General features: G+C 37.2%; 1 protein-coding gene across 5 annotated transcripts in view; it reads right to left on the bottom strand.

Moving 5' to 3' along the window:
• Positions 1 to 3,185: 3,185 nt before the first annotated feature.
• The window catches only part of SPPL2A (signal peptide peptidase like 2A), a 48,453-nt gene continuing 27,611 nt past the window's right edge, over positions 3,186 to 24,027 (bottom strand). For 4 of the 5 annotated variants that reach the window (XM_054716232.1, XM_054716235.1, XM_028147853.2 and 1 more), the window contains 6 exons: positions 20,008 to 20,064; positions 19,760 to 19,813; positions 19,229 to 19,331; positions 18,354 to 18,434; positions 15,365 to 15,525; positions 3,187 to 4,082 (listed from right to left, as the gene is read on the bottom strand). In XM_054716232.1, coding sequence (XP_054572207.1) covers positions 4,008 to 4,082; positions 15,365 to 15,525; positions 18,354 to 18,434; positions 19,229 to 19,331; positions 19,760 to 19,813; positions 20,008 to 20,064 — 531 coding nt within the window. In that variant the 3' untranslated portion in view covers positions 3,187 to 4,007. Of the gene's footprint in view, positions 4,083 to 15,364; positions 15,526 to 18,353; positions 18,435 to 19,228; positions 19,332 to 19,759; positions 19,814 to 20,007; positions 20,065 to 24,027 lie in introns of all 5 variants that reach the window. The other variant, XM_054716233.1, reaches the window with a different exon arrangement.

Raw genomic sequence — 24,027 nt, 5'->3', positions numbered from 1 at the left:
AGTTCATTTTTCAATTATTTTTCACCATTCAAAATAAACAAATTCAAATTTTATTTTAAAATAGAATTTATTGCATGGCATAGTGAACTCAATACATTAAAAAAACGTTTTCTTGTCAGTATTGGCACATAATGAGGAGTTTTAAAGCACTGCTAAATTAACACTTCAAAAATTTTAAATCATGTTCCATAAAAAAATAAAGCCTAATAGTGTTATAAAGTATTAATTTACACTAACTTACATATCAAAGTGTTTAAAAAAAGGATTTCACACTAAAACCAATAATCTAAGAAGTAAAAATTCAATCATGTATTTTTAAAAAGGTTCTCATTTAAACAAAATACAACAGAAGGTATAAAATAGGCAACAACTACAAAATTTACATTGACTTGTTCTACTGGGAAGTCCTGCAAACTAACTGGATAAACTTTGGGTATTTTTTAAAAATCTATATTCCAAAACAATGTTTACAACACTTTATGCCCAATTAAAGAAACACATGATGACATTAAGCATCCTACATTTTTTTCTTTCACTTGCTACTTAATTGCCAATATTACAAGACTATTCTAAAATTTTAGTTTTAAGAAATCATTTTCCCCCATGATCATTTTCATAGACACAAAGGCTGTTCTGAAGTATAGAAACATTAAACAAGTAAGTTCACATATATGGCCTTCACTATAATATAGCCTGTATATTATCCTATCAATTTCATTTTGTTTACTCTGAAAATTCAGTAATCCAAATCATGAGTGTTACACAATTTCTTTCAAATTCCAAAAAGTTGAGTAATTTGATTCAGATCTTTTGAATTTACAGAATATCTTTCTTTCAGGAAGCATAAAGTCATTTATATTCAGTATTTTGACTTTATTTACATTTCCTACCCCAATCTGTTTAGAATTAGCCTCTGAGGTAAAACGATCACTGAAAATAAAAATTTTAAACTGTAGAATTTATTATTTGACATCATCTTGAGTAAATTCAACTCTTTTCCTTGTTAGTAGAAAAATATAAAGCCTTTCAAACTAGTACATTGCACCAGTTTGAAATGCAATTCCTATGTTTTTGAAATCTCATTGGTTGAGATCAGGCTAAAATTTTAGAGATCAAGCTTAAATAAATTAGTTTAAATACTTTTTTAGTCAAATGTAAAAATGTCTGCTTATATCTAAGGAAAAAATTGAAAGAGCAAAAGGAAACTAGAAAGCACATTTGTATTTAATATAAATGTATCATTTTAACAAAATCTCTATGGACATTTAACTAAAATCTATGAATGCCAACTGCAGATGGGTTAATATTTTCTTCTTTCTAAAAAGAAATAAATTGTGGATTTTACTAATAAGGTATTGCTAATCTAAAAAGAAAATACAAGCTGGAATATAATGTATTAGAATAGCAAGGTCTTCCTCACAAACCGAATTATCTTTGCTGAAGTAAACTGAAGTAAAAACTCATTACAATTTGAGATATTTAGTGATTTGTTTGATAAGTTGCAAAAATGTTCATAGAGAATATCTAAGTAACAATTTTTTTAATAAGTAATAATACAGGATATAGTATTGTTTTTAAGACATATTTAGGAAAAAAACAACTTATCTTCTCCTTAAAGTTACTGGTGATGGGAAGGCAAGAGAGGAAGAAATTAAGAGAGCCTTTTAAAGACGAATTCTCATCTCCCCTACTCTTTGTTTACTTTGATTCCTAAAATATTTTTGTACTTTATTGTAATTTCTCTAAATATTTTCAGCAGGTTTGGTAGAAGAATTATTTAAGTATAATGTAAAGTTGACACTGAGGATGGAGAAACTTAAGGAATTTCCCTGTTTCTTATTTATATTTAATCAGTCAGATTTTAATAGCAAACTAGAACGAAATTTTACCTCCTTGATAGTTAATGGTTGGATACAGTAGAATGTGTATCAAAGAACTAAAATTTCCTATTTATAGATTTAAATTTTCCTTAACATTCTTCATAAAATGTGGTTGAGGTTGAGGCTTTTGAATATCAAAAAGCTGGGATGAGAATGCAGATAATTTTACTAAAAAAGATGTATTTTGGCAAACATTTTATTGATATTAAAAATGAAAATATAGTTGGATCTTTAAAATGACATTTCATGTGTTCTATCAGCATCTGCCAAATAAATTAGATTCTTTGGAAAAAATTCAAACTTGATATTATGGAGACAGAATGAAGAATAACCCTTACTGGTCAGATACTTACTTGTCATTTACCGAAGGATCCGTAAGTGTATTAAGTGGACAGAGGGCTGTCAAGGGAGCTTCTCTATCTGCTACTTACTCAGCAAAAGTTAACAAACAAAAGCATCTAATTCCCTCAAATGCTAAATTTAGTTCAAATACCAAAGCTCTCATCCATTTTAAAAGGCATTAGACTTATATTTTAACCAGCTGAACTGGCTTTAGAATGAAAGAGCATAGAGTGGCTCACATATCTTGTATATTACTTCTAGAGAATGCCAAATTCCACTGCCTTTGGAATTACTTGTCATTTGGAAATTTCTTAGAGAAAATAAAAAAAAAAAAGGAAAGACAATTTGACCTCTGACTTCCAGGAGAATGTTCAAGGTCACAAGCAAAGAATGAGAGTTTTTTTTTTAAAGTTGTAAGGTACTAGAGTGGTTCATTGGTCTAACCCAGCAATTTTCAACCAGTGTGCTGCACCTGGTATGCTGCAAGAATCTTTAAAACATGTAATATTGACTATTTAGTCAGGGGCACTGACCTCTTTCCCCTTAGATTGTCAAATAAATAAATGACAACAGCCGACACAACAGCTGAGCGTGGATGAATCAAAATTATACCTATTTTTTTTTGTCAGAATGGCAAATATATATATTTTGGTGTGCTGCAGAATTTTAGTAATTAGTTTATGTGTGCCATGAGATGAAAAAGGTTGAAAATCACTGGTTTAACCTACTCATTTTGCAGATGAGAAAACTGAGACATCAATGTCCGGCACCAAGACAATTTACTCACACTTCTGTCATGTAATTAAATTGACCCTTAGATCCAGTCTCCTCTCTTTTGTCTCTTTCTTCTGAAGCACACCTGGTATATTAGTATACCATCCTCCACCAAAATATAAAAGGTTAGCTGTGGTTTCCTTTGGAGAAAGGAGTAGGAATTAAGATAGTGTGTGTGGGGGGGGATTGTTAGGGATATTACACTCAAACGGTGAGCCATATGTATTAATACATAATTTTATACAAAATACTAAGCCTGAACATCAACAGGCCCAAACTTCAGAGATCAGAAATACCATAGTGAAACTGAGTGTTACTATAGAAATTTAAGCTATACCTTCAAGGAAATAGCAGACCACTGAAAACTGTGGATGTCAGTTTTTGTATTCTTTTAATGACTAGTTCTATATATTCTGTTTCCCTATACTGGGAAAAATATTGTAATATAAAACATAGCAATTTGAAGCAATTCAGGTTCTCAAGTTTAAAAAAGGAATGGATTTTTAAAAAAACTTATGCTATAAACATATTCCCAGATTATATATTTTTAACTTCTGCAGTTTCTGGAATTTCATTATGGAACTTCCTTCTTGCATGATCTTAATCAAATTTCTAGAGAGCACAAAATTTTCATAATTCTTTTCAGTAAAATCTGTTCAGAAACTCACTTGGGCAGAAATACTTTTACCTATCATTAGAGTTGAAAAGAAATAGATTTCAGTAAGAAAAATACAGGGATGGATAAAGACCTTTTTTTTTTAGAAAAATATACTGTATATAATACATTTTGAAAGTTATACAGACCATATCCTTTTATTTAATGTGAAGGCACAACTTTAACATAGTTAAAAGCAAATGTATTTGAATTACTTATGACATAGTTGACAGTACCAGCTCTTAAAAATGTATATTTGCAAGCATATCATTGAAGATTCTTTCAGATTGTCAATTCTAAAAGCAAAACTCTTTTGCAGAAAATCAACTGAAACATTATGGCAGGTCCACATAATATTACTGTTGGATAATCTGTTCACCAGCAGCCACAGGGGTTTCTTCACTTGTTGCGTAGTCCGGCTGGTCCATCATCTAGGCATAAAGATGTGAGAAAATACAAATTTTCAACTTGCACTCAATATTGACCAATTTGGCAAAAGGATTCCCAATTTTTTTTAAAAAGAAAGATTTTTCTCTTTATTTTTAATTGATTTCTTTTAAGAGAAGAAGGAGAGCTGGAGATAGAGCTAGAGAGAGAGAAATATTGTTCGGTTGCCACTGAACCCGAAACCTGGGTATGTGTCCTGACTGGGTATCGAAACTGACACCTTCTGGTGTACAGGATGACACTCCAACCAACTGAGCCACGCCGGCAGGGCGGATTCCCAATTTTTAAAAATGACTCAGAATGCTCTATGGAACTGAGTACTCCTCTTGGAGCAATGTACTGGTTCAACATCCACGCTCCCAAGATACGGTCAAAGTGACAATGAACCCTCCTTCCAAAAGCCTAATCATTGGACTCAGGGCCAATGTGATAAATGCTTTCTCTGGATCTTCCACTATTTCCACTTCCCTATGTGGATACTGCTCTACATGGCAGTAGGAGCTCCACCACAAAAGGAAGCTATTCCTGATGCCATTCCAGGACACTACTGCAGGAAGTGCCCACTCCTAGAACTGGCAAAACTACAAGTGGCCCCATAACTCACTGTGAGACTACCTGCTGGTTTGGGGACAATGTAACCTGATGACACCTTGAAGTGACCTTAAGATCATTTAAAAATGGTATGTGAGCCTTGGCCAGTGTGGCTCAGTTGGTTGGACATTGTCCCGTGCACCAAAAGGTTGCCAGTATGATACCCGGTCTGGGCACATGCCCAGGTTATGGGCTCGATCCCCAGTGGGGCTGTGCAGGAGGCAATCGATCAATGATCAAAGTTCCACTCTCACAACGTTTATCTCTCTTTCTCTCTAAAAACAAATATATAAAAAAACAAACACAGTATTTTTAAAAATGATATGTGAAATTTTGGAAACACTGTATAACAAAAGTTTCTACTAATAAATAACTTGAAGGTACTTAAAGGTCAAATGATACTAGAAAACAAAATCAAGAATACATTTGCTATAGACTAATTTTAGAGGAATTACCAGTTAAACTTTTCTCAAATGATCACTTCAGCTCTGCCTATATTCCCATGAAAATCTTTTTATATTTGGGAATGAAGAAAGAAAGTGTTTAAATATTTTTTGTGTGTTTTTACTCTGTTCTTCAGATAAAATTACTTTAATATGGAAAGAATAATGTCTTTGTGAATATTGTCAAAGATTTTTAGGTAAATGATTACATTTCAGTATTGGGATATACTTTTTTGCTTTCTCTTTTATCAAGAAATAGAAGAAAATACCAGCAAGATAGTGTTCCTGTTTTTGTAAACTGATTCCAAAAGCTTTAGTGTTTTTTGGAAGAGGATGTAAAGAGAGGAATAATTCCCAAATGGGGTCTCAGGACTTGCCAGGCAAGAATAAGCCAGAACTAAGGCATTTAGCTGACAACTATCTCAAGTAATGGAGACAGCTTTTTATTTTTTTTTTAAATATATTTTATTGATTTTTTTACAGAGAGGAAGGGAGAGGGATAGAAAGCTAGACACATCGATGAGAGAGAAACATCGATCAGCTGCCTCCTGCACACCCCCTACTGGGGATGTGCCCGCAACCAATGCACATGCCCTTGACTGGAATCGAACCTGGGACCTTTCAGTCCGCAGACCGACGCTCTATCCACTGAGCCAAACCGGTTTCGGCTGGAGACAGCTTATACAGCCCACACCTGCTGAAACTCTCGGAGCCTTCTCAAGTCCCCAAACTATCAGTTTTGAGGTCCCCTATTTGCTAAACATAACGCCCAGATGAAGGTAGTTACATGTTTGCAGCCCTTTGAGGGGGGGGGGGGAGGGGGGGAGGGGAAGCCAAATCAAAACAGGTAGCATATTTATTAAAAGCATTTCACTACATGAAACATAAGATGAAGTTGTAGAAGAGTTGATTTTAGTCATAATAATTTAAATGAAGGAGGGGAAGGAGAAACATGTAAGATATATTTAGCCCCTCTTCTTTCTAAAAATGTAGACGCTCTGGGTGTAAGACGTTGGAGCTGTGGGGGGAAAGAGAACGGAAGCAGCCTCAGTAGGATGGGCTGAAACCCCAAGACCTGTTTACTCTGGCAACTGTAACCTAATGAAATAATAGCCTACATACCCTAAGTTATAACATGCTTCTTTTTTTCCTAATTGGCACTTTAATCTCTAAATATAGAAATATATTACTTTTTAAAAAACACTTTCAAAAATCAACTTATTCAGAAATAAATATCTCTATTCTGTATTTACTTTTCTTTACTGACTTCTCAGTAAGAAAATATTATGCTAAGCTAAATAAACCAATCAGAGAAAGATAAGTATCACATGATCTCACGCATATGTGGAATCTAATGAAAAAAATAAACTGATGGACAAAACAGATCCAGAGACACAGAAGCATTGAACAGACTGACGCATCTCAGAGGGAAGGCAGAGGGTGGGGGTAGGAGAGTAGGGAGAGATTAACTGGGAAACTTAAATGCATGGACACAGACAATAGTGTAGTGAAGGCCTGGGAGGGATGGGTGCCAGGTGTGTGTGTGTGGTGGGGGTCAATGGGGAAAAAAAGGGAGACACCTGTAATACGTTCAACAATAAAGATAAATTTTAAAAAATCTATGTGTATATATAAAACAAAAACAATATAGAAACATCATTTACTGATAGCTCTGCTTATTTATTAAAAATATATATTTTTATTGATTTCAGAGAGGGAGAGAGAGATAGAAACATCAATGACGAGAGAGAATCATCGATCAGCTGCCTCCTGCACGCCCACCCCTACTGGGGATAAAGCCTGTAACTCGGGCATGTGCCGACTGGGAATCAAACCAATTGAACCGTCACCCCCTGATTCATAAGTTGATGCTCAACCACTGAGCCACGCTGGCCGGGCTAGCTCAGCTTATTTATAGTTGATCCAGGCTCCAGAAACAGTCTAATAAAACACTCATTAAAGTGGGGTAACTGGAGAGTTGTTGACACTAAAGCAAAGTTGTTCTAAGTATCTCTACTCTCACTTGTCAGTCACAACTTGTGGCTTCTAAAAATAATTAGAAGCACTAGTGATATTTAACAGAGACAATCCCATTGTTTACTGATTATCAGCACACTAAAAACTTACTTCCCACCCAGAGTAAAATTGCCCACTGGAGGTGGCTGCAGAATTCTAACTCCAGCCCTGCCCGGTGTGGTCAGCAGTTAAGAGTGATGGCCCATGCACCGAAGGGTCTCAGGGTCGATTTTCATAGTCAAGGGCATGTACCTGGGTTACAGTTTCCATCCCTGGCGGTCATGGCTCATGTGGGAGGCAACCAATCGAAGTGTCTCTTTCATATTGATGCTTCTCCTCCCTCTCCCTCCCTCCTTCCCACTCTCTCTAAAAATCAATAGAAAACATATCCTCAGGTGAGGATTAACACAAAAACGAAAAAATCTAACTGCAATGATTTAAGAATAGAAATAAACACACAAAAATCCCCTAAAATGATTTCTCTTAATTGTTTTATGTGCCAAAGTATGCCACTGCTGATTTCTCTCTCTAGAGAAATAAACCTTTATTTACACTAGTTAGATCTTAGACTTTGAGTAAAACTAAATATATGAAACCAAATACTGTACTCTTAAAGCATTCTAGAAAAAAAGTTCATAGAAAATAGTAATAAATAGCTTTGAGCTATACAGAATACAATTAAGATTTCCAAATTAGTATTATTTTAGCGATATCCTATAGAAATGTTACTTTTTTAATTGATCTTAGAGAGAGAGGAAGGGACAAGGAGGGAGGGAAAGAGAAAGAGTGAGAGAGAGAGAGAGAGAGAGTGAGAGAGAGAGAGAGAGAGAGAGAGAGAGAGAAGCATTGATGTGAGAAACATCTCATCAATTGGCTGACTCCTGCATATACCCTGACCCAGCATCAAGTCTACAACCTGGACATGTGTCCTGACAGGGAATTGAACTGGTGACCCTTTGGTGCACAGGATGACGCACCAAATCAATTGAGCCACACCGTCCAGGGCAGAAGTGTTACTTCTTTTGATCAGAGAAACTCATGGAAAGGGCTGAGAGACTCCAAGTAAAATACTAAAGTATTTCAATGAAGTCTCTTAAGTTTCAGCAACAATGAGGTATACTTTGCCCTTGGAAAACAACATAAAAAGGCTATCAGGGATACCCATGACATTGGAAGTCTCCAGTGCAAAGTTCTGCTTTCCACCACTTGTACTCCACTCTAATATCAGGCATTAGAATGAACCAAATGATTAACAGCATAAACAAACATGCCAACACTTTTGATGCTGACTTTATTTTATATTACATGTTTTATATTTGATTATTTCAAAACAGCAGCAAAAACTTTTGGCACTTGTGGAGGGTGCTGGAAGAGGGGATAGGGGACTTAAATGTTGATGGATGAGACTTAACTTAGGCTGGTGAACACACAATAAAGTGTACTGATGCGTTATAAAATTGTGTACCTGAAACCTGTATAATTTTGTTAACCAGTGTCACCCCAATAAATTCAATAAAAATAAAAATAAACTTCTGACACTTGCAAAAAAATGATTATATATAAAGACTGTAGACATGTAAGTCTAGTTTAATGTTTTAAAAATGCTTCACTATTATAATACCTCATAACAATTTTGGTAATTTTATGAGGTCTGTGAAAATACAATCAGGAAGCTTGTACACACACACAGAAATGCGTAAAGGTCATTGGATTAAAGACTGATCAGTACAGCTGTTTCGCATGAAGACTTTCAATAACACTAACTGAAAATGTACAGTGTATAAAACACTGTTGTCAGCATCGTGGGCTCTTAACACCTAGGAGCTAATATGTAATGAGGGAGGCACACATAACTATCTACACTACAAGGCCTGATGTTAGTAAGTATTTAAAGTACAATTAAAAAAATATGAAGAAAAGTGACTTAATTTCAATTGGAGAACCCTTAGATATATGCTTGGAGAAAGGAGACTCTGAGTTGGGAGTTACATAGGAATATTCTGGAAACAGACTGGCAATGCTATAATGACAATGAAAGTTAGAGGAGAGGAGGGAAGGGAGTATTGTTATACTGTTATCCTAAGAGATGAGCCAGTAACTGCCTGAGGATGGTCCTCAGGCCTGTCTTACACAGCGTCCATACCTAGTCTTCTCCCTATTTTATCAGGCTTATTGAGTTTCCCTGCCTCCTTCCCCAGGGCCTGCCTAATCTTACCTGATTTCAACAACCAGCTGTCTCACCAAGTCTTGGGCTAACTCACCACCATGGATCACACATTCTCTTGCCTGCCTGTAGATCCAACCTCATTTTACGGATGAGGAGACAGTTTTAAGAGATTGAGTAATTTGCCAGAACTGATGCCAAAGCCTATAATATACTGTCTATACCACAAATGACAACATTCAAGCTAAATTAATTTTGACTTTAAAGGTTAGACAAAAACAATGAGAAATTTTCTTTTTTCAAAAACCTTAACCAGGGAATAATTTTGTGAAGGCATTACATTTTATAAATTTCAAAAATGCTAGTTTTCTAGAAAAATAGACTTTCTCTTGGCAGCAATTTATAATATTCTGCAACCAGCTTGATTAAAATTTCAGCAAATATCATTCTTCATATTTAAAAATCTAGTGCACAGTAAGAAAATGACAGCATTTGATGGGTTTTTTTTTCCTCTGAGGTTGTGATGGCTATCAAATCCTTTTACAAATAAGTTAAAGGAACCAGATTTAACAAAGACCCAACGTTTTAATACCCAAACCAGGAAAATGTAAATCTAGTAACTGAACTAAAAAATTACAGCCAAACCAACAAATGAACCAAAACAACCACAAAAAAACCAATTCTTACAAATAATAATAGCAAATACATTTGTCATGCTTATGTTGTGCCAGGCACTACTCTAAGCATTTTGCATATATTACAATAATCCTCTTAAATAGGATGATTATCCCATTTTACACTGGAGGAAACTGAGACGCTAAGAAGCTAAGTAACTTGCCTAAGGTCACATGGCTAATAATTAACAAAATCAGAGTTACAATGCAGTCAGTCTGGCAGCAGACTCCACACTTTTTATTAACACGTTATTTTATATTCTGAATGTCTTTACCTAATAAAATCATGACACCACACTATAAAAGTGAGAAGTGTATAACCAAAGTTGTTCTATCTTTTCAGACACTTTTAAATGGATTTTCCTACAATTAATTGTCTTATTTAGCTACTATGTCACATGGTCAAAGCCCTGCAGTCTGCCCTTCTGGGCCGTTTACAATTGCTTTGTGTCCAGCTGCAATGATCTTTCTTTCACTTTATATGTAGCTGCTGTGAAGCAGAATCGTAATTTTTTTCAAGATCATAATTTTTAAGAGTGAAACTCAGATGGTCCATGGCAGAGCATCTGTTCAAAGGGAATATAAATGCCTCCGTTGGTTGATTCCTTCCTTACCTGCCATCATCCCCTTTCCCTTCAATAAACATCATGGAGAAAGGAGGAGAGGTACTACAATGAACCTGAGAAAAAGTAAGCTGTAGAATATTTCCAAAGGGACACAATGTTATTACATCTATGTATATAACATCTCTAAACATTCAACTCTTTATACTATGTGTTGGCATAAAAAGATCTGGAAGCTCCACATAATCCGTTCAAAGTAGCTGCCCCTTGAGGGTGGGTATGGGGGTAAAAGAGCTGGAAAAGGGCCTTCTATGTTTACTTCAGACACGATTGTATTGCTTTTAAAAAATGCAAACATCGCCCTGGCTGGTGTGGCTGTTGGTGGAGCGTCGTCCTGTGTACCAAAATGCCGCCAGTTCGATTCCTGGTCAGGGTACATGCCCAGGTTGCAGGTTCAGTCCCCGGTCAGGGTGTATGCATACAGGATACAGGAGGAAACCCGCCGATGTTTGATGTTTCTCTTTCACACTGATGTTTCTCTCTCTCTCCCCACCCCTTCCTCTCTCTAAAATCAATAAAAACAAAAACATTTAAAAATAAATAAATAAATAAATACTGTGGAATTTAAAAATGCAAACATGCATTACTTTGTAATTAAAACACACACAAAAAAAATAATTAAAAGTAAAAGCAGGGCTAGAGTCTATATAAAAATATTAGTTCATTAACTGCCAATAACATTAACCTAGACTTTATTATAATAGAACAAAGATGACCAGGAGTACTCTAATGAACATCTTTTCACATCAATTTAACCCAAGTTTTTATTTTCTTGACAATCTGCTAAAGAGAAATTACTGGGTCAAAGGAAATGGTAAAATAATGTATGGTACATGCATATGAGATAATACTACATAGCCATTAAAATGATTTTTGCAAGAAATTTAAAATGAAATAACTAACATGCAGTGGAGAAATAAGATAGAAAACTATTTAAATATGGGATCATCCATTCACCTATCCATTTACCTAGGAAGGCATAAAAAAACTCACCTACAGGGGGTGGGGGCATGTGTGGGGAGGGGTGTGGGATGGAAATGGGGGGATGAGGACAAATATGTGATACCTTAATCAATAAAGAAATTTAAACAAACAAAAAAAAAAAACTCACCTACATCTTAGGAGTGGCTATCTCTAGGTGGTGGGATTATTGGTGGACTTAATTTTCTTGTCTTTTCCTACATTTTCAAACTTTTCTGTAATAAGCACTATTTTTATAATAAACTACTTCAAAATCTGTACAGGGTGGGGCAAAATTAGGTTTACAGTTGTTCATATAGAAAATAATACAATACAATACTAGTAATTATTAATAATACAAGAATAAACTGTTTCATATACTAACAACTATAAACCTATTCTTGCCCCATCTGTATTAAAGAGAAGGGACAATTTTAGAAATAAGAATAAAATGCAAATAACAAGAAATACATTTACTTCTGTAAGATATCATATGTGCTCTCACTAACAATCCCAAATTTAATGTCTAACCTAAGTTTTAATGCTAACCCTAAACCAAATTCCCCATGTTGTCCTACGTCACAATCAGTTAATCAGACAGGTGCCCGAAGAGTTAGAAACCTCTTGCTCACAATTCTTCCTGAGTCTTTTCTCTCCCTCTATGCTCTCACTCACTCTTTAAGTATGCTGATGACACTCCCAAATTTCTATCTCTACTTTGGTCTGTCTTCTGCACATCAGGGGACATTTATTCAACTGCCTAGTATTTCTTCCTGGTGGTCCTATAGATATTTTGAAATGTTCAAAATTAAATTCATATTCAACATTTAACTTGTCCAACACTGAATTTATCATCTTTTTCCTCAAATTTGCTGCCCTTCTTTATCTCAGTGAATGGTATCACCATCCACCCACTCAGTTACTTAAGCCAGAAACCTTGGACTCCACTTCCTTCTCCTCCCCCTCCATTGAATCTATTACCACACCTCATTAATTATTACTTTATTTCTCTTGACTTTGCTCACTTCTATCAATTGCATTACATCCCTTTAATCGTGCCTCTTAATTTCTCTTGACTTTGTTCGCCTCTCTCAATCGCACTGCCTTCCTAATTCTGGCTACCATTGCTTCTCATTGTAATAGCTGGCACCAGGAACTGAACCCGAGCCCCTTTGGTGAGCAGGCTGACACTCTAACTACTGAGCAACACTCTAAATTTCTTAAAACCCTTAAATGGTTCCAAATGTTCTTAGCACAGTATTCAAACGCTTTAACATGGCTTATAAGATCCTACAGGTTCCTACCCTTGTTTCCTTCCCCAGTTTTCATTTCTTACAGCTCCCCTATGCTTACTCAACATTATAGTCATCCTAAACCACATCTGGTTCATAGAAAGTGCCATGCTCGCTTCCTCGAGTCTTTGAAGACATGGTTCCCTCAACGTGGAACACCTGGCTCAGTTAAAGTCTCAACATAAAGTTAAAAATTAAAAAAAAAAAAATATATTTTTATTGATTTCAGGAAGAGGAAGGGAGAGGGAGAGGGAGAGAGAATCATTGATTAGATACCTCTTGCATGCCCCCTACTGAGGATCCAGCCCCCAACCTGGGCATGTGCCCTGACTGGGAATCGAACCGTGACCTCCTGGTTCATAGGTCAACACCCAACCACTGAGCAACACTGCCCGGGCAAATTTAACATTCTTTAAAGCCTTCCCCAAATCACCTTTGACTCGGTCATGAACCTACAAGCACTGGGTGTCCCCTGCTAGCTTTCATGGCACCTACCATAACTAGTACATTTATCACACTGTATCATTAGTGACTCCATCTGTATCCCCCATGGCACTCTCACTTCTAAGAGGCCATGAGACTAGACCTGTTTCTAACTTGTTCATATTTTATCACCAGCTAAAATAGTACCTGGGTCACAGAACTGCTCAATAAATATTTGCTAAATGAAAAAATATAAAATTATTATTATTATTTTTTAAAATATATTTTATTGATTTTTTACAGAGAGGAAGAGAAAGGGATAGAGTTAGAAACATCGATGAGAGAGAAACATTGATCAGCTGCCTCTTGCACACCCCCCACTGGGGATGTGCCGGCAACCAAGGTACATGCCCTTGACCGGGATCGAACCTGGGACCCTTGAGTCCGCAGGCCGATGCTCTATCCACTGAGCCAAACCGGTTTCGGCTATAAAATTATTTTAAAAAAATGATGACGAAGAGCCTGGCTGGTGTGACTCAGTGGTTGAGTGTTGACCTATGAACCATGAGGTCACAGTTCGATTCCCAGTAAGGGATGTGCAGGAGGCAACCAATCAATGATTCTCACTCATCATTAATATTTCTCTCTCTCTCCCTCTCCCTTTCTCTCTGAAATCAATAAAAATGTATTTTTAAAAAATGATGATGAAGAGCACTTATTGGGTTGTGGCTTTCAAAGGCTATTATAGTAGTAGAATATGTGTCGTAGGACATATTTTATTTTTTTAAATCTGTAAAAGTAAAAATTCTGTGTCCTCTTAATGGAAAAGTTGCAAGCTATCTTACTAGTTTAGTCACAGATCTTGTGACTATAAACTAATTCTATGTGTATAAATACTACATTTTGAGACAATGGCATTGTGAGGTAGGTAAGGCAGGTGTTGTTACTTCTATCTAAGTCTCAGAGAAATTACAAAATTTATCCAAAAAGAATTCCAGACCAGTGCTTTTCCAACTGGTCTAACTTAATGTGTTAATCACCTCTTGTTAAATAAAGATGATACTACAGACCAACTACAAGATGAATGTGAACTTTGGACTGTTTATCTACTAATAGAATTGCGTCATCCACCCAAAGTACCTCTGTTTTGTTCATGTGACCACGACACACATGCATGGGGGTGGATGAGGAGTGCAGTTTGTTGTAATAGGGCAAAGCAGCACTAACTGCCTCGTGAAGGGATCAATGCCATGACCCTGACCTCAATGGCTAGGGTTTCCCAACCCTCTTTCATTTCAATGCAAACAGACTTTAGTGGAATACCAAGACATTCAGAAAAAGAAGAAAGGAGTTTAACTTCAATGAAGACACAACTCAAACACAGTAGTCTGGTATTAAGATTTTTTTGTGTCCTGGAATTTTACAAAAAGGTCAATCTGAAATGAGTGCCCTATTTAATTTATTTAGGCCCATTTAGATGTTGAAGAGGGTATACTTTTTTTTTTTAATCCTCACCTGAAGATATTTTTTTAAATGATTTTAGAGAGAGGGGAAGGGGAAGGGAAGGAAACAGAGAGAGAAACATCAATCAGTTGCCTTCTGTACATGACCAACCTGGGATCGAACTTGCAACCTTTTGTTATAAGGGATGAAGCTCCAACCAACTGAGCCACACTGGCCAGAGCAAGGGTATACTTTTTATCTTCAAAACCTTAGGACCCTCACTATAAATAGCTAATGTCAGTCTCAAAATTCAGTAAACATAGTTTTATATTCCATGAAGTCTACTTTTGTGTGCATTCTGAAAACATGTCGAAATGTGTTTTGCTTTTTCCTGATGCCCTCCCACTCCTTCCTGAGTCACCAGGATTTTGGCATCAGATTGCAGTGGTGATGAAAACTGATGATGCAGCAGGTGGACAGGAAGGGGCAGTAGTGGAAAAAACTTAAAGGACATCCTGAGAGATCCAAGATAAATATTTGGCACATAAAAGCTTAGATATATATAGGCAGTTCCAGCCAAAGTTAGTCACTGAATTATTTCATAAGATAACTTGGCATCTAAAATACAAGCACATACCTGATAGCTGCTACCTTTCCAGAACTTTTTCATTTCTTTACGTCTCCAAGCAACAATTGAGGCAGTAATAAGTGTGCACGGTACTAAATAGAGGAGAGCAGGCTGCCCCTTTTTCATCAGCACCAGAACAACAAAGGTAATTATCATGCCAACAGCATAGGCTGCAAAAAAGAATACCAAATATCAGTCATTTCTGAATGCTTCCAAAGGTGGATTTTAAAAGATTAAAAAAATACATTTTTATTGATTTCAGAGAGAGGAAGGGAGGAGAGACAGAAACATCAATGATGAGAGAGAATCACTGATCGGCTGCCTCCTGCACGCCCCCTACTGAGGATCGAGCCCACAACCCAAGCCTGTGCCTTTAACTGGAAACGAACCTGGAACCCTACAGTCTGCAGGGTGACCCTCTGTCCATTGAGCCAAAACAGCTAGGACTTTTTTTTTTTTTTTAATATTTGTATTGATTCCAGAGAGGAAGGAAGAGGGAGAGAGAGAGAGAGAGACAGAAACATCAGTGATGAGAGAGAATCAGGGATCAGCTGCCTCCTGCACATCACCTACTGGGGATCAAGCCTGCAACCCAGGCATGTGACCTGACTGGGAATCGAACCGTGACCTCCAAAGGTGGATTTTTTAAATCCCTAGTTGAAGTACTGGTTTTCAAGTATTTGAGGACGATTTTACCCTATGACTTCTTTTCATAATTTCATTATTTTCCTAGACAGTAATTAGGAGAGACACTCTATAGGGCTTTTGAAAAATCTGGAAACTGGTTAGTATAAATACTAACCATCAATCATAAATATAATAATTCAAGAAAGTCTCATGTATCTGTTACCATTAAGGATTTTGAGTTGTCTCACATTTTATTTATTTTTTTATTATTATTTAAAATATATATATATTTTATTGATTTTTTACAGAGAGGAAGGGAGAGGAACAGAGAGCTAGAAACATCGATGAGAGAGAAACATCGACCAGCTGCCTCCTGCACACTCCCTACCGGGGATGTGCCCGCAACCAATGTACATGCCCTTGACCGGAATCGAACCTGGGACCTTTCAGTCCGCAGACCGACGCTCTATCCACTGAGCCAAACCGGTTTCGGTGAGTTGTCTCACATTTTAGATAACTAAAATTTGGACCTATAGGTACTAACGGTTGCTTTGAAAAAAATCTTCCTCACATTGATTATATATTTCCTGGTCTTGTGCAACAAGAGAATACCAAATATCATTTCATCTTTTCTTAATGACTCAGGGTCTCATTTTGAACATGGAATCTGAGAATATTGGAGCTGGAAGGGCCTTTACAGACAACTGAGTCTACCTCCTCATTTTACAGATGAGGCAATGGAGGACCAGGGAAGTGAAGTGAGCTGGCCAGTGACACAGCAGAACTGACACAGTCCCTATTATTCACCTTTTCACCGAGTGTTCTTTTATTGTATCACAGTAACTGTGCTAGACTCTTAATTTGTTAATGCCCTTAGAGAGTACACACTTAATGGCCTCAGATTGCTCTCCTTTTTTCATTTTTTATCTCTTCATTCACTTATTGTTTCTAGTTATCAGGTTACCTATTTCTAGCAACACCCTTCTCTACTGCTAACCTACACTTTTAATTTTCTAGATTTAATTCGACTATGGAATTGAAAACCTTGCTAGAACAGTACCTACTAGTAAATGGCTCTGGTGCAGGCCATTTACCTAAAAGAACTCTGGTGTATGGACTTTGATATATATATATTTGATATGTCCAGAAGTAGTATTTTTGGCTTCCTTCCTGCTCCTGTTTGTTCTCAACAATAGAAACAGAGAGGTAAGTAACAAATACTTGCTGTTCTAGGTGAGATGTTATTGTGCCATAAATTCATTTATATAAATACATAGTTATCCATACAGTATTTTTTTTAATCTAGTATTATATCATTTGACTACTTGTGTGCCAGGTGCTCTAATAAGCATCTTACATATAAAATGTAATGTTTTTCTTTCACATATAATTTCCTTGTTAAGCCTCAAAAACCTTGTAAAGTAGGTAGTAAAGTATAATTATTCCTTTTTGACAGGAAAAAAATATTTGTCTTACTTATTAGTTAGTCATGACGAATTAGAATTTAGAGCTCCTTATTTTTAGACCTCTACCTTTTCCTACATATAACACAATTCAACATCCTATCTAATAAAAGAGTAATATGCAAACTGACCATCACTTCAACACACAAGATGGCTGCCCCCATGTGGTCAAAGATGGCTGCCCCCATGTGGACACAAGATGGCCACCACAAGATGGCCAGCAGGGAAGGGCAGTTGGGAGGGACCAGGCCAGGAGGGGAGAGCAGTTGGGGTGGGGGACCAGGCCTGCAAGGAAGGGCAGTTGGGGGCGATCAAGCCTTCAGGGGAGGGCAGGCAGTTAGGGGTGATCAGGCCGGCAGAGGAGGGAAGTTGGGGGCGACAGGGCCTGCAGGGAAGGGCAGTTGGGGGGGACCCGGGCCTGCAGGGGAAGGAAGTTGGGGGGACCAGGCCTGCAGGGGAGGGCAGTTAGGGATGACCATGCCTGCAGGGAAGGGCAGTTGGGGGTGACCAGGCCTGCAGGGAAGGGCAGTTGGGGATGACCAGGCCTTCAGGGGAGGGCAGTTAGGGGTGACCAGGCCGACAGGGAAGGGCAGTTAGGGGTGACCAGGCTGGCAGGGGAGTGGTTAGGGGGTGATCAGGCTGGCAGGCAGAAGCAGTTAGGGGCAATCAGGAAGGCAGGCAGGCGAGCAGTTGTGAGCCAGCAGTCCTGGATTGTGAGAGGGATGTCCAACTGCCCGTTTAGGCCCGATCTTATTAGGGATCGGGCCTAAACGGGCAGTTGGACATCCCTCGAGGGGTCCCTGATTGGAGAGGATGCAGGCTGGGCTAAGGGACACCCGCCCCCCCCCCCCCGCCATGCATGAATTTCGTGCACCGGGCCTCTAGTAATAATAATAAGAAGAAGTTACCAATTGTGGATGAGACATAGTATATAGAAGAGGAAGAACCAGTCTGCTCATCAAATCTTCTACAGTATGCAATCAACAGGCCTTAAAAGAAAACACTCCACGTTATTTTCTTAAAACCACCACAACTCATAATACAACACTGTTATATTTTCTCTCTACTTGGCTTTACTATGTAAATAACACGTTTTTTTGGTGTGTGTGTGTATTTTTCATAAGAGCTAGTACTTTTTACGCATCCACAGGCACTTAGGACTCAGGGAAACGGTAAGGAAGGTGAGGAAGGACAAAGAAATATTAATTACTTCTAAACTATATTTTTAGTAGGCTAGGGTGAAGTTTATTCTATAGGTAGCCTAGTGAAGAAAATAATGCAGAGCTGTAATAATTGTCAGAGAAGACATGTTAAAAGCTGGTCAACTCCATATGTTATATTGTTTTTTATTACAGTACCCTATAGGGCAATGTTTACTATGTTTCTAAATCACTTTTCCTAAATCATAACTAAATCACTTTTCCTAAAACATAACTATAATTTTAAAACAGAAATAACAGAAATTATAATATATTTGGTATTATTAAATTAAACTTTTAAAAAGAGTTTTGAATATATTATACTTCCTTAAGGAAGAGGGTCAAACTGATCCTAGTTGCTTCCTCCAAGAGACTTTTTGAGCCATGGAAGATATACTTTGGTTGTTACCAACTGGGCTTGTATTCTACCACTCAAAATGCCTTTTTCTTTATCACTGATCCCAGCTCTAGCGATAGCCAAGAAATACTTAATACAGAGTCGGTAACTTTTAACAAATACTATACATTTGACAAATTGAAATGATGTGTATTTTTTACTGAAATTGTTACAAACAATTGCTTACCTGGTACAATAATGTCTCCAAAACCCAATATGGAAACTGGCATGGGGCATACACTCATTACTGAGAAATATGCCAGCTTTGGTACTTTGATGACTACTGGTAACTGTAATTATTAAAAAAAAAGAAGAAGAAAAAACAAGGGTCACCAATAAACCCTCTTGGGAATCTTTAACCATACCTTTTAGAAAAGGAAGAATTAATATTAGAATGACTGTTTTAACATTTTAAAACTGACATTTAGAAGAACTTGAAATTAGAAAACATAAACTAGACACATATATTCTGAATGTGCAGGAAGCTTGAAAGAAAGAGACATGTAGTTTTGGAAAAATGAAACACGTGTAGGGTTAACAGTATTAATTCTAATATCCCCACATCTAATCTCTTTTCTATTTTTAGCAAAAATATGACTCAGGCCTTGAAACAGATTGTTTTTTTTTGGCAATCTGGATTTTTTTCCCCCAAAGAAGAGTCTTGTCTCAGAGGCTATAATTTAAAGTCCAATGAACATATCTGAAATACAATCCTTACTTTCTCATGGGGAGCTGAGGGTTGAGCAGTGGCTTCCACCAAGTTTCCATCATTCTAGGATGAAACCCAAGTCAATAGGTATTTAATAATTTAGAATAACTAAGAAAAGGGCTATATTTTGTGAGAAATAAAGTTTAACAATACCTTAACATGCACTACATGACCAATTAATTACACAGGAAGGCAAATTATTTACTGGACACACATACATACACTGGCAGCCAGTTCTGTTTAACTGCCATCGCTACCTTTTCATTATTTCCAAAAGGTCCAGCTGCAAGTTCAACCATGATACTCTCGCCGTTCTAAAATTGAAAAGATGAAAGAAATTGTCCAATCATTTAAAGAGAACAATCTGACAGTATTCAAGAATGATTTGGCCCTGTGGATTATGGCCTACCATAAATTAATTTTTTTAAATGCACCCAAAGCCCAGCTGCTGTGGTACAATGGTTAGTGCCAATGTATGAACCAGGAGGTCACAGTTCTATTCCAGGTCAGGACATATGCCCAGGTTGTGGGCTTGATCCCCAGCAAGGGGTGTGCAGGAGGCAGCCGATCAATGATTCTCTCTCATCATCGATGTTTCTCTCTCCCTCTCTTTCTCTCTCTCTCTCTCTCCCTCTTCCTTCCTCTCTGAAATCAATTAAAAAATATTTTAAAACTAAATAAAATAAAATACACTTTTTCCTAAAACAGTCTCTGTAGATAGCAAAAATTGGAGTAATCTGAAACAAAATCCACCTAGCAACACTGTTCCACTTTCTCAGAACTCAACAATTTTCAGAAACTGACAGATAAACCATATACAGCTTATTCAAGTGAAGCTTTGAGCACTGGTCTGTATTGACAACTCATTTCTAGCATTTCTAATGGGCTATAAATTTTTCTGCTTTTAGTTATATTATGTCATATATATTGTGTGTCCTTAGTCATTTTTAGTGATAACAATTAATGGGGACACAAGAAATATTAATTTTTTAATATTTAGATTTGTATTCAATATTGGTAACTTTTTAAAAATATATATATTTTATTGATTTTTTACAGAGAGAAAGGGAGAGGGATAGAGAGTTAGAAACATTGATGAGAGAGAAACATCGATCAGCTGCCTCCTGCACAACCCCCTACTGGGGATGTGCCCGCAATCAAGGTACATGCCCTTGACCGGACTCGAACCTGGGACCTTTCAGTCTGCAGGCCGATGCTCTATCCACCGAGCCAAACCGGTTTCGGCCAATATTGGTAACTTTATTTGAAGAAATATACATTTGATCTCTGGCTACTCCCCACAGTAACAAAACAGTGAAACCAAACTTGAAGAGACCAGCCCTAAAGAACCTGAGATGCTTCTCTAGCCTAACTCCTGTCCAATGTCAGCCCTGCCCACTTCTATGTCCCAATCAAAACATTAACCTTAGCTGAGTTCTCTCCCTTGTGTCTGGCTCAGGCTGTTATGTGGGCTCTGTGACGAGCTCATTAAAAAGTTATTTCCTGCCAGCCAAGTTTGCTGTGGAGAGGGGAAACATTCTGAGGTAGCGAGCTTCATATTAGGATAAATAATGTCACCAAACAAGTTAGTGGGAAGGTAAATTAATGCTGAAGTTTAGGAAAATTGATTTACTAACAATAATATTTTACATGTGGGTGGGTGCAAAGGAGACATCACTGGAGTGTTTTTAGGAGTACTTTGCTGATACCTGAGCTAAGTAGAAAGAAGGTTAAAGTCCCGAGCTATAGAAATCTTTTCCTCATGTTAAGCTTCGGGTTACTGGAGGGTTAAGTTACAGAGTTTAGAAAAATAAACTAATATTGAATCCAGTTCCTTACAGCAATCTCCCATCATGTGATTCAATTGTCAGTTAAAAGAATTTGGCTTGTTTTCTAATTGTTATTTAAAACATTTAACTGAAGAACATCATTGATATCCTCTCAAACAGTCCAAGATATTTGAGTAACTGCAAAATAATATAACAAAAACCATGGTGTATGAAATAAAAAATGATGCCCTAGCTGGTTTGGCTCAGTGGATAGAGCATCAGCCCGAAGACTGAAGGGGCCCAGGTTCGATTCTGGTCAAGGGCACGTACCTGGTTACAGGCTCAATCCCCAGCCCTCGTCAGGTTGCGTGTGGGGAAGCAACCAATTGATGTATCTCTCTCACACCGATGTTTCTCTCTCTCTGTCTCTCCCCCTTCCTTCCACTCTCTCTAAAAATCAATGGCAAAATATCCTCGGGAGAGGATTAACAACAAAAATGAAGACAGGCTCTTATTGTCAGCACTAATAGACACCGGCCCTGCTAACTCATTAAAAGTTTACTAATACCAGGGTTGAGAACATATTTAGACTGTCCAATATTTAATCCTTGAAATTTTCAGTGAGAACAACAAAAATAAGAAATTGCATATCTGATTTTCATTTTCAGTTACCTACTAAAAGGTCTATAACTTCAATAAAAACAAACCAGACTGAGAAGACAGTGTTAAAGTAAATCTGTAACAGTGAACAGAGCAAAGAGCACTTCAATCTTTCCACCTGATCAGACTACTAGGAATTCCTAGTTGGTGGGAACTAAGATGGAAAAAAAGGAGATAAAGAATTCCCTAAGCACAGAAGGAAGAAAGAGGGCTCAAAGACATCTCTATTATTACCCTATACTTTTAAAATTCAAAAACTTTTTATGTATAGAGATTGGAAATAGTTTGCTAGAAGACACGTTTGACATTTAAAAAGTGATACTAGTGTTAAAACAGAAAGGAAAATTTATTTTAAAACAAGAATTTATATAGCTATAGCCACTGTAAAATTTATGTGTCATATGCTATGACAATCTGTTGACCTATGACAATGGCTTTCTAGAGAGAATGGTTTACTTTCATTATAAGATCTCTGATGGAGTGCCTTACAGAATCATTTTATTAAACCAAATACGTTGATACAAGCTAGGGCAACTTTAAATAGAACTTTAAAAAAATGCTTTAATAAGTTAAGAACTTTATAATCCGTAATACTAGTTCTATACTTTTGTAGGGTATTATTGCAAATGAAGTCAATTAGTCAAATGGCTCATCATCAAGGCACAGAAAGGTGCTAGTAAGACAGTTGGGATAGCTGTGACTTGGGGCAATGTTAGCTCCCCAATGGGGCACATGCTTGGCTTACACCATTATAGCAAGTACCTACTGGAAGTGCAGAGTTTTACAGTGATTTTATAGATGGCAGGGGCTAAAGAATGGATAAGGAACTAATGGGGGAAAAGTAGTGATTATAATATCAAATATTAAATATGTGAAAGTGACAAAGGATAAAGAGATGATAGAAAGTTACAAAGCGAGACGCAAAATAAAATAGGAGAAGTGGGAGAATTAAACAATAATTTAAAAAATATTCATGAGATAGGAATAGGGACAAAGTAGAAAAATTGGGCAAATAATGAAAGACTACCACATTCACCCAACACCTCTCCCTTATTCTGAGAACAGCATCTTCATTTTATTGAGGAGCTAGTGGCAGAGCTGCAAACAGATGACCTAGGACAGTGGTCGGCAAACTGCGGCTCACAAGCCGCGGTTTGCCGCTCTGTTGACTAATGAGTTTGCTGACCACTGACCTAGGAGATGCCAGTTGTTATAACTAACATCATGGAAAAATCCAGTCTGAGACCATGAACACATGGACAGAAGCAGAAAGGGAGCAGATGTAGCCCTGCGTCTAGTTTCTGCTGAGGCCAGCCCCATCCTGGCCTCTACACACAGCTTGGATAGATGGGACCTTTTTGGTACAGAAAGGGTAGGTTGGGTTCTGTTAGTTGCAACCAAAAGAATTTTACTGATGGAAGAGGGAGGATGAAATGCTAGTAACATGCCTTCACACAACGGATTAGGAAACTGAAGCACAAAGAGCTATCTGACTTATCGAGTTACGCGGGCACACGTTAGGTCTTCAGATTTCCGACGTGGTGCCCTCAATGACAGCTACAGAAATGGGAGTAGCAATGCCACATTTTCATCATTATTGTGGTCTATTTTATCGATAGCAAACATTTACTGTTTCACAATAATAAGAAAAGATACTTTAAAAAGATTAGGAAGCAAGTTTATAGATATTCTCACATTCACATCAGTCAGGAGACATTTTTTATTTAGCAGAATGGCTTAAAGGCTTTAATGGAAAAAATCATCCATTAAAAGGCTAATTTCAATGACAGTTTTCTTAAGAGAATTAGAACTCACTCAGGGTAAACATCTGCAAAACCAATAGTCTAA

Source organism: Eptesicus fuscus, chromosome 5, assembly GCF_027574615.1.
Source record: "Eptesicus fuscus isolate TK198812 chromosome 5, DD_ASM_mEF_20220401, whole genome shotgun sequence".
Taxonomy (NCBI): Eukaryota; Metazoa; Chordata; class Mammalia; order Chiroptera; family Vespertilionidae; genus Eptesicus; species Eptesicus fuscus.
The sequence above is the reverse complement of the archived record's forward strand: the minus strand, read 5'-3'. Positions and strand labels throughout refer to the sequence as shown.